General features: G+C 35.9%; 1 protein-coding gene across 1 annotated transcript; it reads right to left on the reverse strand.

Moving 5' to 3' along the window:
* Window positions 1-333: 333 nt before the first annotated feature.
* On the reverse strand, window positions 334-14,477 carry LOC128192052 (nonsense-mediated mRNA decay factor SMG7-like). Its single transcript, XM_052864462.1, has 25 exons — window positions 14,337-14,477; window positions 13,117-13,148; window positions 12,712-12,829; window positions 12,371-12,431; window positions 12,186-12,257; window positions 8,765-8,843; window positions 8,455-8,547; window positions 7,723-7,794; window positions 7,219-7,372; window positions 7,024-7,106; window positions 6,687-6,923; window positions 6,423-6,570; window positions 6,249-6,325; window positions 6,061-6,127; window positions 5,669-5,782; window positions 5,495-5,568; window positions 5,334-5,404; window positions 5,136-5,213; window positions 4,469-5,004; window positions 3,612-4,377; window positions 2,933-3,004; window positions 2,604-2,644; window positions 2,321-2,451; window positions 1,974-2,188; window positions 334-1,714 (listed from the first exon to the last, which is right to left on the reverse strand). Exons 1-25 carry the CDS (start codon window positions 14,360-14,362, stop codon window positions 1,631-1,633), a joined length of 3,501 nt encoding a protein of 1,166 aa, XP_052720422.1. The 5' UTR covers window positions 14,363-14,477; the 3' UTR covers window positions 334-1,630.
* Window positions 14,478-17,382: the final 2,905 nt, after the last annotated feature.

Consider the following 17,382-nt stretch of genomic DNA (forward strand, 5'->3'; position numbering starts at 1 on the left):
CTGATGCATTAGTTTCTTTGCTATTTATGAACATGTAGTGCTCATATATGTACACAACTTAGAAACCAAGTTAGGATTACTGTAAATTCCTTATATTACGGGAGTACTTAATTCCACAATTCCTCTGTTTTGTATCAAATCGCAATAAAATAAAATCGTGATCAAAAATTCTTTGTTATCATTTCCTAACGTTCAAAACTGTCTGAAAAATAAAAGCGAGATTTTTAAATCCACATGGGTTTTTTCTAACGATTTTACGCATTTGATTAGGAATCTACAGTAGTTCCAATGATTAAAAGATACATGTAGTTGTTCAATCCAGAGAAAACGATATCGATTATCACAGTGCCTTTATTATTAATTAAAATAACAGTAAGGAAATACAATCATCTTTGTACTAATGTAGCACATGTGCATCATTCAATTCCAAGAAAAAGCAATACATTAGACAATTGGTAATTCATAAATATTAATTTATACATTTACAAAAATGTCATTCTTAAATATTAACTTCAACCACTAATTTTATTCCAAAACAACTGCATCTTTAGCACTAGAGAAAAAATTTGGCTAGGCTATCTTATCTCACTCGCTCTCCTTGAAGTACACACTGCAATATTTTCATAATCCATCTTTACATTCAAATTTCCCCATTACCAAATGTACGGAAATAAACCACATCATGAAAGGTTGAACTCAACAAGTAATGATTCTGTTAAGAAGTAGTGAATAAAGAGACACAACATACCAAAGGAACTACAATGCTTATCAGACAAGCTGTTCAACATGCTGCTACAGATAGTGAGTGTCAAAAAATCCCTTCATACAAGCATGATCATGTTTACAATCACAGTCAAAAATGTTTCTTTGTTTATATTAATGATTTTTATTTGCTCGTGTTGTACACACAGCTCTGGATTAGGGGTCTTGGTTTGAAATGTTATATACACAAGGTACATGTACATAGCAAAAGGTAAATGCATTTGAGAAGGCTATACAATTCCTGGAAGGTTTTTACAATTACTTCCATTGAAGATTTCAGTTTGGAGTATGAGTTATAAAACATGTCAAAACGAGAAAAATAAAGGCAAATTGAAAAAAAAAAATAAGACATACACTCTAGACAAAGACTTTCTGAATAACTCTGATCAAAGTACATGTACCTGAAAGTTTTATCCAGTCAAACATTTTAATATTCCACTTAATATTTCCCGTGCAAGCGTTTTCTCATTTCAATCTGTGTAAATAAAAAAGATTCATTTTTCTGCACGTCTGAACCAATAGATTTCTGTGATAAGCATATTTTCTTCCAACTAGCTCTGGCATTCAACACACTTTACAATGCATATTAGTTAGAAAACAACTTTTAACAGTACTACATGCAGCTTTTAAGTTGTCACAACTGCAAACTGCAACAATAAGCATATGCTCTGATGCTACAAGTATAGTGGAGGCAACAAAACAGGACAAATATGCTCTATGTGCATCATCGGCTATTCCTGCTGAATTTCCACTGCAAACTTTAGCAGCTTTTCATCCAAGATTCCATCCTCATGTAGAATAGTCTACATGGTGTGTGATGAAGTCTTCATTATAAATCTGAATTCCAACTGATATCCAACAGCTCGGCTCAGTGGGGATCTGTGGTTCTCTGTTGTTTCTGCATTTCCAAGAGCTTTTCCAATGGAGATGGACCAGGAGATGACCAGATTGACTGCAAAAATATGATACTGTATATCAAATATGTGTACATATACTACGGTATCATATCTAAACAGTGGAAACTACAGACATAGGATTTGGTAAATAATCATGTTTTATTTCGATTCAATATTCCTTTTATGAAAAGCACCAGTTATCTATTGTTATCTGGACATATATTAAAAGTACCAGTATACAAGCATTAAAATAAGCCTTCCGTACTTTTTGATTTGGTAAATAAAACTTTATGTCAAGTAATTTTTTTTTATAACCTGTAATGGTCCTGGGAAATAAGGCCCTGGTCCTGATGCAGGGTTGTGGTCTGCTGGTGGTGCACCCTTCTGTGATTTTTCAAGCCAAACTTCCTCATTATGACCAAACCTCAGCCCCATATCTATTCCTTGTGGCATCTTGGGCTCAGTAACTTCTGCTTTTGGTGAATGTCTTACCATGTTTGGCTCTTCAGAGAATGGGGATGGTCCATGGCCTAAAATTGAAAGTATCAGGGTTTTTTTTTTATACTTTCAATAACCACCATACCTTACTTTAAATATTCATGTCATGAAAAAAAGTAAATTTATACTAATGTTAGTTGATCATAACTTTATGTTGGTCTTACTTTTGTTGTCTGCAGTGGACAGAGGCACAGACCATGGAGAGCTGCTGAACAGTGAGTACGTTCCTTGTTGTGTGGTCTGTGGCCCCGGTCTGGTGGGACGAGAATCTAGGTCAGGAGGGCCAGGCATTGGGCTAAAACAGAAAGTACCAATGTCTGTCATTTTCTGAATGTAAGATGCAATTCCAAATCTTTTGGTCAAAACACAATTATTGAATTAAAAGATAGATTTGTAACAATAATGCATTAGAAATATGTTGAAAAATGTAACAATGCTACTTTTTACCTTCTGTTTGGAGAGTTCCCTGTGTCAGGCTTTGGTGTTCCCTGGATGGAATCAGCATTATTAGACACATACAACAGCAAATGTGTTGCCATAAAAATAAACTATTAAATGCTACTACACCAGTTTATGTTACTTTGAACAAATATTCCATGCAATAACTGTCCATATTTAAAATGTGTTTAATACTCTTATGATTATGCTAAAAGAAAAATATCAGTTCTTTTAGCTATGTACGTGTAGATGTTCATGTCCTTAATATAAAAATACTCGTATAATTCAATTACCAGTAAGCAGTAAACTTCAAAATCTTTTTTACAAGCAATTCTTACCTCAGCATGACCTTGAAAAGCAGCACCCATCCTGTTTTGCATCATCAAGCCTTCTTTGCTAATATTTGGTGGCTATAAATACAATCACAAGAAATCTTTGTAAAACTACTGCTTTTCAAAGTCTTGTTTAGATAATATACGAGAAGGATACAGCATTAAGTTGATGACCTTTTGACCTGAATCACTATAGGTTATTCACTTGTTATTGCAAAAATATTTATTAAAAGCAATAAGTTTGATGTCTTTTAAGCCATCATGGGCATAGCAATAAACCCAATGACCTTTAACCTAAAAAAGCCACAAGTACTCTCTACGACATTTGGAAAAAGGTCTACGGAATAACAGACCAACCAGCATGCCCTTAATTTTGATGGAGACATAATGTAATATGAGTGTTCTTAGTCAATAAAAAAATAAATAAAGTTTGAAAAGGTAAACAATTGATTAACTGGTTATATTCAATTTACAAATTATCCTTATCATATCAAAATATGCACTTAGTGGACCCTTTTGACAATTGCTTTTCAGAGTAAGATTCAATAAATCCCAATACATGTATCTATATGTACATGTATGTTCAAAAGTTGAGGCACAGAATTGTATTTCAGTTACTAGTACATTGTATCCATCTACTTGTACTATGTTTGTATTGAAAATGTATTTTTAAAACACTATTTACCTGAACAGCAAGCTGTGAAAGTGCTCCCAACAACTCTGGGGGAACAAAGGGGAAATCATCCTTTTTTCCTGGTTGATCCATTGGGGCTCTCAAGTTCATTCTTCCCATGCCAGCATTCATGCTTAGTAGCTGGTTCAACAGTTGGTACTGAGAGGCAGTATTCTGTAACTGTGATGGCACTGTTTGTGGTTTCAGTCCTCCAAAAGGTGACCTCTCATTGGCAGGACCTCCAAAGTGAGGTCTCTCATTCCCAGGAGCCATTTGCTGAAAGCCTTGTGGTGGGAGATTTTGAAATAAATTTCTAACTCCTCCCTGCATTTGATTACCAATATTTCCCGTAAGTGGGCTGCTTTGTGTGTGTTGCTGATTCGAGTTGCTTGGATAATTTGTCCCTTGAGGAGCCCTTTGAGGGTTAACAAGTGATTGATTCTGTTGGAAAGCATTTTCTGCCATAACATTCTGTTGATTCTTTTCAGGCTGATGTCGGCTGGACATTTGATGGGTAAAACCAGTTCTTGACTCTGTTTCTGCACCTGACATGTTCATAGGTTGTGGTAAAGGGGGTGGAGGAACATCAAAAGTCATAGAAGGAAACTGTTTGCTGTTTGGTGGCAGAGGTGGTGGAGGAAACCTAAACATTGCATTGCTTCCAGCAGTCCCCTGTAATGCTGTGTTTTGACTTGATCCAGGGTTCTTAGCATTGACTGGCATGTTCTGAGGTGCCATTGATGGTTGATTAGTTGTAACTGGAAATCTTGATGTCATCCTTAAAAAAAAAAAATTTATATTAATCCCAAAATTATATAAAATTGTCTTTATAAATTCATGAAATTGATTAGTCTTTGAATTAAGAATACCTGTAATCAGATGTAACAGTAGGCATGTTCATAAAATTGCTTGGCGATTGTTTTTCCAGCTGTAACCTTTGAACTTCTGACGTCTGCTGAGAGGGCTGCTGTGCTCCCACTTTACCAGGACTGGTGTCACTCTGTGCTGAATGTACTGAAGAATTGCTGTCCGATTTTGAAACGTTTTGCTCTGACTGCTGTTGAAGTGAATATGGCCACAGTAACTTTTGCTGTGAAGCTGATGGCTTGCTGAGAATCTGTGGTGTTGCGTTCTCTGACCACAGGGTTGGTTGAGAAGAGCCCTGTTGTTGCTGTTGCTGTGCCAGCAACTGTTTCTGCAGTCTCGGTGGTTGTTGTGCGATTGGAACTCTTGAGCTCTGAGTTCCTGACCTTGAGTTACCTACTACATTGGTGCTTCCTCCTTTCATGAACTGAGGCTCAGTGGTCGGTACACCTAGAAGATATTTTGGGGAGTTCGGACCAGAGGCTGTCGATGTGACAATTGTTTTCACTGGTTCTGCACTTACAGATGGTGGTGGTTTAACCTGTCAAATAACAAAAAATACCAAAATAAAAAAAAACCCAGAATAACTCATTGAATGTACTAAGTCTTTCTGATTTCAGATATGCTCTCATATGAAATGATAATAAACTGAACATTTATTTCAGTGCTTACTCTTTCTTGTATTTTAGTTGGAACAACTTTAGGAGTTTTATCTGCAGCTTGCTGTTGACCTTTCTTTTGAATAATTGCCTGAAATTTCCAAACAGAAGATTAAAATCATTCATAGGAAAACTTGAAAAAGAACTAAAAGTTAATATACCTGATAAGATATGAATAGCTCAATCATATTGTGATACAAGGAAAACACACCTGAATGGCAATATTTTGACGCACAGATTTCTTTTCTACAAATGGCACTTGACTATCTCCAGCTTCATACACTGAATAAGAAAATATTTGGTCAAAGATACCACACATAGGATAAATGTGTAACTGTACATGAGAAAAGGATGCTTATATAAGTTAGTTACCTGAAGTGATTGGTTTTTGAATAGTTGGAGCAGTAAACTGTAGTCTCCCAGACTTTCCTTGCTGAGCGCTTATACTGAAAAGAAAAAGTCATAAGTACTCTGCATCCAATGCCAAACTGTATATAAAAAGAAAAAATAGGCAGGCTTATTAATGAGATACTGAGGATAACAAACCTCTCTGTCTCCTCGGCTAACCAGGTTCCATGAGAGTAGATCCTCATGCACCTCAACATGGACTCCACTTCTGAGGGTAGGCCCTCAGTGGGCAAGCGACTGTAGCTGTACATGCTAGGACAGAGATTAAGGGGCATGAGAAGCATTGCAAATTTCTAGCTGTAACTACTACAGCTCAAAAGTAAAACTTTAAACTTAAATGGACTTAAATGGGCATTGTGAACTAATGCTAGACCTGAATTGCTAAAATAGTTGAACTGATAGCAGGGTTTTTATTCCAAACATGCTTGATTGTTTGATGTTTTATTAATACCGATTTTTTACAGATTCTGACATACTTTAACAAACTATTAATTAACATACGTGTACATGTCCATAAAGCCTTAATTTACCTGTGTGCTTTCTCCAGGTACTGAAAACACCTTAGTTCTGTATCTTCTGGTAAAGGTAGATCTTCATCTATAATGCAAGACAGAATAGTAAGTCAAAAACAAAGTAAACACATGTATCAGAGATACACTCAATAGTGTCTGATTGTAACAAACAAATGTCAACTGACAATATTACACTATTTACTTACATTTAGAAATATTTGGACCGCCTTCATTATCAGACAGTTTGATGTTGTTCAGAACTTTACACAAATTTGTCATTACACTGCAATAAATAAAAAGAAAATGATAATTCTATAGTTTAACTGTATCTCATCAGGACTCTAACTGAAAATTCTTGGAATAATAATTGAGTTACAAACCTAGATGATTTTAGGATAGGATTTTGCAGGTGTACAGGGTTTAACTTGAACCAATCAAGCAAAAGCTTCACGGCTGGTAGAGTGAAGAATTCTTTGAGTTTCTGTTCCTGTTTTGGGGTATTTTGCAAAAGCAAGTCCAAAATGCCAACTGTTACAAATATACACATATAAAATTTTTAAAAATAATACAGAATAAATGAATCGATATAAAGCTTTTTACTAAGAGGGATGAATCATCCTCATTAACACTCTTATGTTACTTACTGGTAAAACTGAACATCAGAGAGAATGACCGAAGCTCCTCACTGCCCAATTCCTCACTGAAGGAGTCTGCGCGTTCCTCACCATCCTGATACTGGGTCATACGCTGGGCATGGTGCATCGAGAAGATGTTGATGGCCACAATCTGAACAAGAATGTGGGACGGGAAACTCTGGGATGTTACATGAGCTGGTAAGGCAGCCAGAAGTTTGGAGCTCAGGGCAGCTGCTCTATCTAGTTCTGTCAAGAAAATAAAACAAGGTGAATTTAATAGTTCACAAGCATGATTTGCAAAAAAATATCAACCATATTTGATACTCTGAAACTGGTCAACACAAACCTGTGCACAGATGGATACAGGCATGGAGTTGTAGAAATGATGTGATCATTTCACTCACAGAGAGTTTTCCTTTCAATTCTGGACTAAAATTTAAAAAAAAACAACAACATTAAACCAGAGGTTACAAATAATGATGCATGTGCCCCACTCTTTGGAGTCTCTTATCTGCAGATTCAGGCTTATTATCTGACTTACATGTCCTTGGTGAGTTTAGTGTACAGTTTTTCCAGGTTGGTGGCTGCAGCTGGGAAAGGATGTCTGACAGCCAGACTTCTCACATAGTAAAACACTGTGGTCAGCTTGTTCCCTCGCGCAGCCTCCACAATGGCTAGCTGATTGTAGGGTTGACCTATGCAAACAACAAAACATTGTGACAGGGTAAGTGTGTGATAAAGTTGCTTGTGAAAAATGTTTAAATTGTAACACCTTTTTACTTTACATTTATTGTACAAGTATTGAATAAATGCCACAGTCACTGACCAAGATGATCCACTATAAGGCATAACAAGGATAAGTAAACACATGTAAGTGAAGGATGCAGATTTTTAGAAATAAGAAAATTCCTGCTTGTAACATCCACCAAAGATGACATGTATTGTGAAGAAATTATGTGCATGTACATATGATGAAGGTAAATAAGACCCAGATATGTGTAATCAAAAGAGGTGCCCTTTCCCCAATAAGTGTGTCTTTACTTACCATTAAATGGCACAAGGTTGGCAGCATGCCAATAAAATGTCTGAGCTTGTTCTATCTGTTGTCTGTATCGAGCTGGAAAAATGAAAAGCTTAAGGTTCAGTCAAAACAATAAAACAAATTTTACTAATTATTTCAAAGTTCAGATAATGTAAATGATATCATATTTATACATACATAACATAATACACAGATGGAAATTTGGCAAAATGATTTTTTTTTAAACAACAAATCCTATACATAACCATAGCAATTTCTAGAAAATAGTCAAAACAAGTTTATAATGCACAGGATGGAAAGGGGTATATTTTCGACAAGTACAAGTATACTTTTTAAAAGTTTTATATAAAATAATTCCACATCCACGTAACACCTGAAATTGGGCTATACATTTGTAAGCAGGCCAAACAAAAGCCATAAAGTGCTTTATCGATGCGACGCGGGTAGAATGTCAACAGAATGTGCTGGCTCATTGTTTCGATTACTGTACATGTAGATTCCTTATTTTCCGCGAGTACATAATTCCATGATTCTACCATTTTTCATCAAATAGCGAGAACATAAAATCGTGAATGTCAAGTTTTTATCATAGTTTCATGTAATTTACATCAGTCCGAAAAATAAAAGAGAGATTTTAAAATTTGCAAGATGTACTTCTCGCAATTTTATGCGGATATTTATTCCTTGTGTTTAATTAGGAATCTACAGTATCAATTTAAATCTTGGTGTCCATACCGATATCTCCAAGGTGAACCAAGCAGTACTGACAGACATACAGACAGGAGCTTTTCTTAGGTGGCACAATCTTCACTCTCAGTGTTGTTTTTTCTAAACGAAGATAAAACTTGTATGTTATGTGTACCTTATTGCAATGGGCAAATTAAAGCATTAAAATAAACATTTATTAACAAGTCACACAGGCTAAAATTACGTTAACAATTGAGAGGTGAGAGAGAAAGAAAAAGAAAAGAGAAAGAGAGAGAGAAAATATTATCATGAGTAGATACATTTGCTGTACATTACATTCTACTGGTACTAGCCCCACCTTTCATTATCCCAAAACATGATGACTTCCTTCTAAATGGCAAATCCAGTTTGAATGTAGTACAAATTAATTGTATCAACTGGAAAGAAAATATATCCATTTTAATTTATCAAACAAGAGGCCCATGGGCCACATCGCTCACCTGAGGAACAATATAAAATCCATTTTTCCCCCTGGATATTCTTATGTTTTTAATCATTAGTCCCTTTTCTAACAGGATGATTTTATAGTCATATCACATGTTGAGTATTGCAGTCCTCAAAAAGATCCTTTACAATTGTTAATATATGGGATATTAAGCTATATCAAACTCTGAACCTTCTTGTGAGGCCGAAGAATTGTCCTGGAGCCAAAGTCTTAACAATTATAAAGAATCATCTGGCTGATTAGTTTATGAGAAGAAGATTTTTAAAGATTTACTCTATATATTCCTTTGTAAAACTTTAACACCCCTCCCCCAATGTGGCCTCACCCTACCCACAGGGATCATGTTTTCACAACTTTGAATCTACACTACCTGAGGATACTTCCACACAAGTTTCAGCTTTCCTGGCTGATTAGTTTCTAAGAAGAAGATTTTTAAAGATTTACTCTATATATTTCTATGTAAAACTTTAACACCCCCCCCCCCAATGTGGCCTCACCCTACCACCAGAGATCATGATTTTCACAACTTTGAATCTACACTGCCTGAGGATGCTTCCACACAAGTTTCAGCTTTCCTGGCTGATTAGTTTCTAAGAAGAAGAATTTTAAAGATTTAATCTATATATTTCTATGTAAAACTTCGACCCTCCATTGTGCCCCACCCTACCCTCAGGGATCATGATTTTCACAACTTTGAATCTACGCTACCTGAGGATACTTCAACACAAGTTTCAGCTTTCCTAGCTGATTAGTTTCTAAGAAGAAGATTTTTAAATATTTACTCTATATATTCCTATATAAAACTTCGACGCCCCATTGTGCCCCACCCTACCCCCAGGGATCATGATTTTCACAACTTTGAATCTACACTACCTGAGAATGCTTCCACGCAAGTCTCAGCTTTCCTGGCTGATTAGTTTCTGAGAAGAAGATTTTTAAAGATTTACTCTATATATTCCTATGTAAAACTTTAACAGCCCCCCCCCCCCATTGTGCCCCACCCTACCCCCAGCGATCATGATTTTCACAACTTTGAATCTACACTACCTGAGGATATTTCAACACAAGTTTCAGCTTTCCTGGCTGATTAGTTTCTAAGAAGAAGATTTTTAAATATTTACTCTATATATTCCTATGTAAAACTTCGACCCCCCATTGTGCCCCACCCTACCCCCAGGGATCATGCATTTCATAACTTTGAATTTACACTGCCTGAGGATGCTTCCACATGAGTTTCAGCTTTCCTGGCTGATTAGTTTCTGAGAAGAAGATTTTAAAAGATTTACTCTATATATTTCTATGTAAAACTCTAACACCCCCCCCCCCCCCCCCCCCCCCGAATGTGGCCTCACCCTACCCCAGGGATCATGATTTTCACAACTTTGAATCTACACTGCCTGAGGATGCTTCCACACAAGTTTCAGCTTGCCTGGCTGATTAGTTTCTAAGAAGATGAATTTTAAAGATTTACTCTATATATTCCTATGTAAAACTTCGACCCTCCATTGTGCCCCACCCTACCCTCAGGGATCATGCTTTTCACAACTTTGAATCTGCACTACCTGAGGATGCTTCCACATAAGTTTCAGCTTTCCTGGCTGATTAGTTTCTGAGAAGAAGATTTTAAAGATTCACTCTATATATAAACTCCTATGTAAAACTTCGACCCGCCATTGTGGCCCCACCCTACCCCTGGGGGTCATGATTTTCACAACTTTGAATCTACACTACGTGAGGATGCTTCCACACAAATTTCAGCTTTACTGCCTGATTAGTTTCTGAGAAGAAGATTTTTAAAGATTTACTCTATATATTCCTATGTAAAACTTCGATTACCCCATTGTAGCCCAACCCTACCCCTGGGGGTCATGATTTTCACAACTTTGAATCTACACTACCTGAGGATACTTCCACACAAGTTTCAGCTTTCCTAGCTGATTAGTTTCTAAGAAGAAGATTTTTAAATATTTACTCTATATATTCCTATGTAAAACTTCGACCCCCATTGTGGCCCCACCCTACCCCCGGGGGTCATGATTTTCACAACTTTGAATCTACACTACCAGAGAATGCTTCCACGCAAGTCTCAGCTTTCCTGGCTGATTAGTTTCTGAGAAGAAGATTTTTAAATATTTACTCTATATATTCCTATGTAAAACTTTGACCCCCCATTGTGCCCCACCCTACCCCCAGGGATCATGAATTTCATAACTTTGAATTTACACTACCTGAGGATGCTTCCACACAAGTTTTAGCTTTCCTGGCTGATTAGTTTCTGAGAAGAAGATTTTTAAAGATTTACTCTATATATTCCTATGTAAAACTTCGACCCCCCATTGTGGCCCCGCCCTACCCCTGGGGGTCATGATTTTCACAACTTTGAATCTACACTACCTGAGGATGCTTCCACACAAGTTTCAGCTTTCCTGGCTGATTAGTTTCTGAGAAGAAGATTTTTAAAGATTTACTCTATATATTCCTATGTAAAACTTCGACCCCCCATTGTGGCCCCACCCTACCCCTGGGGGTCATGAATTTCACAACTTTGAATCTGCACTACCTGAGGATGCTTTCACACAAGTTTCAGCTTTCCTGGCTGATTAGTTTTTGAGAAGAAGATTTTTAAAGATTTACTCTATATATTTCTATGTAAAACTTTGACCCCCCATTGTGGCCCCACCCTATCCCCGGGGGTCATGAATTTCACAACTTTGAATCTACACTACCTGAGGATGCTTCCACACAAGTTTCAGCTTTCTTGGCTTTCTGGTTCTTGAGAAGAAGATTTTTGAAAATTTCTCGAAATTTTTCATTAATTTCTAATTATCTCCCCTTGAAAACGAGTGTGGCCCATAATTTTCACAACTTTGAATCCCCTTTGCCTAAGGATGATTTGTGCCAAGTTTGGTTGAAATTGGCCAAGTAGTTCTTGAGAAGATGTTGAAAATGTGAAAAGTTTACGGACAGACGGACAGACGGACAGACAGACAGACGGACAGACGGACAGACGGACGACAGACAAAATGTGATCAGAATAGCTCACTTGAGCTTTCAGCTCAGGTGAGCTAAAAAGTTAACAGTAACTCCAATACAGGTATAGTCTTTACATAAATACTCTTCACCTAGTACTTGATCTTATGTGTTTTTAAATAAGCATGTTTGAGGTTAAATGTTGGCTGTTTTACAAATGTGTCATAACAAGACAATAAAACTTGATGTATGTTATCTTTCATATAAACTGTTTACTTAGTCAAAATATTTGAACACCTCTTACCTGCAAGTAAAATCCACTAGCTGTCTCCAGAAAGAGGTTCAGTGTGGCATGTGTTTCACCCCTTTTTGCATTCTGTAAAGTTATATCAATATATGCCAGTTGATCACTTATAGTCAGAAATCAGTGCTATACAATTCCAAATATTGTTTTTCACATACATGTATATGTATTTACAAAGTATATACCTGTCTGTCCTTGGTCTGGGTCTGCAAGATATTGATGTGGTTTTTAAATGCATGGTTCCATCTGAAAGAGACAATTTTACATTTATATTCATTTCTATTGTTTAATCCCTTTTCTGGTACACAGGTAACATCAGAACAACAAAACTACATCTTGAGAAAAATTGCAGATGATTTTAGTTGCATGAACAATGATGCTTTTGGTGAGATTTCCTTCACAAAAGTATTGATATTCACATGGGTTAATTCATACATTAGGAGTCAAAACGTGAAGAGATAGAATAGGATAAAAATATATGTAGAGTTAAGGTATTAACCAAATGTCTACATCAACAAATACATACAAATCCTGTTCCACTTTCTTATCCAAGGCATACTCCAGGTCCATAAGGAGCAGTTTTTTGTACAGATCCTCCAATCTTTGTCTCACAACCCATGTTTCTGAAACGCCTTTTGAGGAATCTGCAATTACAATCAGTAAGTTTTAAAACAGTACATTTTAGCACTAATCACAAGAACAGATGGTATAATGATTGTTGAAGTACTGAATTTTAAGGCAAATTGAATTCAGAAAAGTATATGGGATCAAAGATAATTAAATCTTTCAGTTTCTGAGTCATATGTCTTGCAGTGTTACCCTCATGTGGAAGAAAGAAAAAAAAGAATCACTATAACTATTCAGTGACCATAAATCATACAACAAAATGAAAGAAATCATAATAATTATTGATAATAAAATCCTTTCTTACCTGTTATGCTAGCTTTTAATGCATCTGCTTGTCTGAAGAATAAAGATATATATAAACATATAACATATTTAAAACAATAACAGAAAAACATCCATCTATGACTGCTGTAAAATATTTTCTCTATTGCATTAGATAAAAAAAAATTGCACACAAAATGAAAGTACACTGATTATTATGTTAAATTTGTACCATGTGTTTGAAAACTTAAGAATGAATAAAAGGTGACAGATTTTGTTATTATGAGTATTTTGGGTTTTTTGGTTAATTTTTCAGAGTAAATTTTTTTGCAAAAAGTCAAAGAGGAAATCATGGACTTTTTTCCCCTCTATCAGTGTAAACTGTTCTTCACTGATAGGTATGTATAATATTAAATTCAACATTAAAGCCTTTTCCAAGACTTGGGGAGCATACTGATAGGGATGGTGCTTATATCTGGTTTTCATGATGCTATGCAGATGAGAGTCATTTATTGATGGTTCACCAGTCCTGTAGGTTAACCCCCAGTGTAAGCCAGTTTCCATTTACAGCTTGGTGGACTGAGACAATGTACATAAAGTTCTATGTCGAAGGACACAACATTACAACATCAAGTGACCACAATGGTGCTTTAACAAGCAATCTTTGGGTCACTGACCTAACACCTATGACCCCTGAGTCCTGTGCTCCATCATACTCCATTGTACTCATCATATTCATTTGGAAAACTGACAACACTTGAAGCGACAGTAACAAAAACCTAAAATGTATAGTGCATATGACTCATTGATATCAAATCATTTGTAAATGGACTCCAGTTTTCTGTCTTTCCTGATCTTTCAAACCCTTAAAATTTTTAGACTTATTGAGTTTTAGGCCCGGTGATTTTTTAAAATTCAAAACAATAAACATTTAATTAGATTTAGCATGTATCCAGCAAATTTTAGCTTAAATTCTATTATCTTGAAGTTCAATTCAAGTATGTTATGAAGTATTATGTTGTTATGGGTTATAGCCCACAGTCGGGTACCCGAGGCTTTAGCAGTGGTATAATACTCCTAACTCTGATTTTGTTCTCAGAAATATGTTCTTTATTAGTTACTTATTTACAGCCAACTTTTAAGTCTTCAGCATGCGGGTACCGTATGTTCTTCATAGTATCAAGAGAATCAATGGAAACTTCTCTCTCAGCTATCTTAAGTCACACTTAACAGAACTTATGACATGAATTACACTATACTTACCTCAATACTTGAGCTGCTGAACTCATCGTTTGATAACCATAACAACGTTAAATTTGGCGAAAACTTCGCCGAGAATCTATCTCGCCATTTCGTCTTTTTACGGTTTACTTTACCGGAACAAGATCCTGGTAAGTTTATTGCATCTCGATCCCGATCCTGATATCGTGATCCCATACGACTTATACGCGGATAGTGTAAAATTGACCAGTTATCATACTGGACATTTCGCAGTATACAATACACATTTTTTTTATTCAAGAAAATACTATGAAGAAAAAATGAAAGTTTTCGTTGATGACATCAACGTGACATTTCAGTGGCGTTACTACATTGAAGCACTGCTTGCAATATTTTTTAAAAACTGTTATTTTTCCAATGCAAATCCCAAATCGGGTTTGTGCCAAAACTTTTCATTACGCATAGCGAACTTGTTCCACAGATAGTCTATTTATAGTTCACTACAGTATAACTATACGACCCTGCTATAGGTTGCTTTCCATGGTATCTTACTTCGAATTTCAAATTCCGTTGAGTACCCACCCCCCACGTGCAATTATTTTTGCTTATTAGACGAAACGCGTACTTGCTACCATTCTCTTGTTTTCATTAAGAAATAAAGTCCACCGGAACCCGGAGGGCTTCTCAGAAGATTTGATCACGTACCAACCAAGTTTTTATCGGGGGGGGGGGGGGGGCTACTCGATGCTAATTCATTTTTTAGGGGTGGGAGCAGGTACCTTTATACCTTTGATACATTGTTATACAATGCGGGGGGTGGGTCAAAATTTGGATCCATATGAAATTTATAAGAATTAACAAATTTGCATTTCATTACAATCGACTCGGTCGGTGCTTTAAATTAGAACTTTTTTCTGTACCTACCAATAGAACAATATCATGGCTGATACATCAAAAATAGGAAAATTACTGCCATCGTAATTTAAAAATGTACTCATCTTCGGGGGTGGGGGGGGGGGGTGTTCCGACCCCCTAACTTACAAGTATTTTGTTCTTAGCTACGCCACTGCATTAATCCATAGAAAAGATTTAATCTTTACTTTTCTAGATAAATGATTATTATGTTATATTGTCCAAGGCAAAAACAGAACGTGATAATTTGTGTGATATAAAAACTTTGACTTCTTTAAACATATGCTCTTCCAAATGTCTAGGGCTTATTTTTTCTTTAATATCAGTATATTCATAGAATATTATAATTGAAACTTTATATCATACAAAAATTTTAATAAGAGGTGGTGATATTTTACCAAAATTGCTTTTTTTTTTAAATATATGCGCATCTGGCAACTACTTGTAACCACAGATCTGATATATTACATCGTAAGTATAATATTTTTTATCGTATAAAAAGTATACGACTACCTAATTATTAGTTACAACGAAAAAAATAAAAAGTAGGAAGCCCGTTTAAAATCATAACAAGAAAATCTTATGTTTGATATCATTACTCAATCATAGTAATAAACAGAATTCAATGGTATAGTATTGGCGTTATTTGATAAATACAGCAAACTTCAATCATGTGGCTCTTTTCTCAATTCAAATAATCATTTTATACAAAAGTATATACATAAAAAGCGTTTGGCTTTGTTCCAGTCCATCGTCATTTTCTAATTCTACGTTGAGGCGTTTTTTTCTGGGGTGTTGGAATTAATGACTTCCGTCGACCTTCTTTCTTTTTATCCTTCATCGATTGATTATCCGTTTCGGTAATTGATATTTTTGCCAAGTTTTCGTGTTCTTGTTGCTTATTTTGATGTATCATAACCAATACTGTGAATATTGAAGCCAGTAGCACGGAGATGAACGGACAGATTTCTTCTCTTGGATTATATTTCGACGGGTAAAGAATATTCAATGAGCATGACACTCTCCTTTGAATAGGAATCCACATATTCAGAACAAAAAAGGCTGGAGTTGTGGCAAATAAGATAATCTTCGTAATTTTTCGGACCTTCCGAAACCATGTCTTCCTGAACAGTCCAAAGTTCTTCAATACCGAAAAGTACAATAGTAACAGAAACACCGAGAACAGAAAAAGTCCATTGTTTACTCTTGTCGCCACGACGGACACGTGTTCTCTCACAAGTATAACAAGAATCGATGACCAAACAAAAAGACACAGGTGCCATAAAGTTCCAAAACTCCTTACCGCATCCATTCCCTCTCCTAAAATGGTTGAAACGAAAGTCCTGAAAACAAGGTATCTCCAAAACAGCATGGCGTGTGAAATTTGAGATGAACGTTATAAAAGACGTTTATATTGACGTCATCAAACACAACGTCATTTTCCGCGAAAATATATAGACATTTTACTGTGCTAACGTATGTTTTACTGAGTATTCGGATGATAATGTCAGAAACTGGAAACTAAAACGGGGGGGGGGGGGGGGGGGGGGTAAGGAACGCTCCGGTAGGAAGTCTTTTAACGCGCTCCGGATATTCAAGAAGTTTTTAAATTATATAATTCATCAATTTTGAATTCTTGTACACAATTATAATTCAGTATTAAACGCATGCTGAATCGACTCAATCCGCGTACAAATGCGATTTTTTAATCTTTCTCCCTTAATGCGCTTTACATGCATCTTTTATTTTCATTAATTTTAAAAATTCGCTCAATTAAATGATATATCAATTATTATAAAAAAGATTTATATTTAAAAAAAAAAAATCAGAAGAAAATGACCAAATATGATCAGTTGAGTTGTGCTTGAAATATAAACAATTCTTTGTATGTGAATTTGATAACTTTGAACACTGTTGAATTTTATTTTCTCAAGGGGGCGGGTACGTGGTGGTGGAACCCTGACACCTCCACTTATAGATCTGTACATACATGAACATTGCATACCATTCTTTCTTTCTTTTTTTAATGAGACGATATATAAAAACGGCCTTTAGTTCCTGCGAATAGATCCCCAGCTGCCCATTCCCACATGTGCAATAATTTGACAATGATTGCGTTGAGATCAATTTCGGAATTCTTTAGCTTTTCTTCTGGTTTTAGCGTTTATGTTTAACT

Source organism: Crassostrea angulata, chromosome 7, assembly GCF_025612915.1.
Source record: "Crassostrea angulata isolate pt1a10 chromosome 7, ASM2561291v2, whole genome shotgun sequence".
Taxonomy (NCBI): Eukaryota; Metazoa; Mollusca; class Bivalvia; order Ostreida; family Ostreidae; genus Magallana; species Magallana angulata.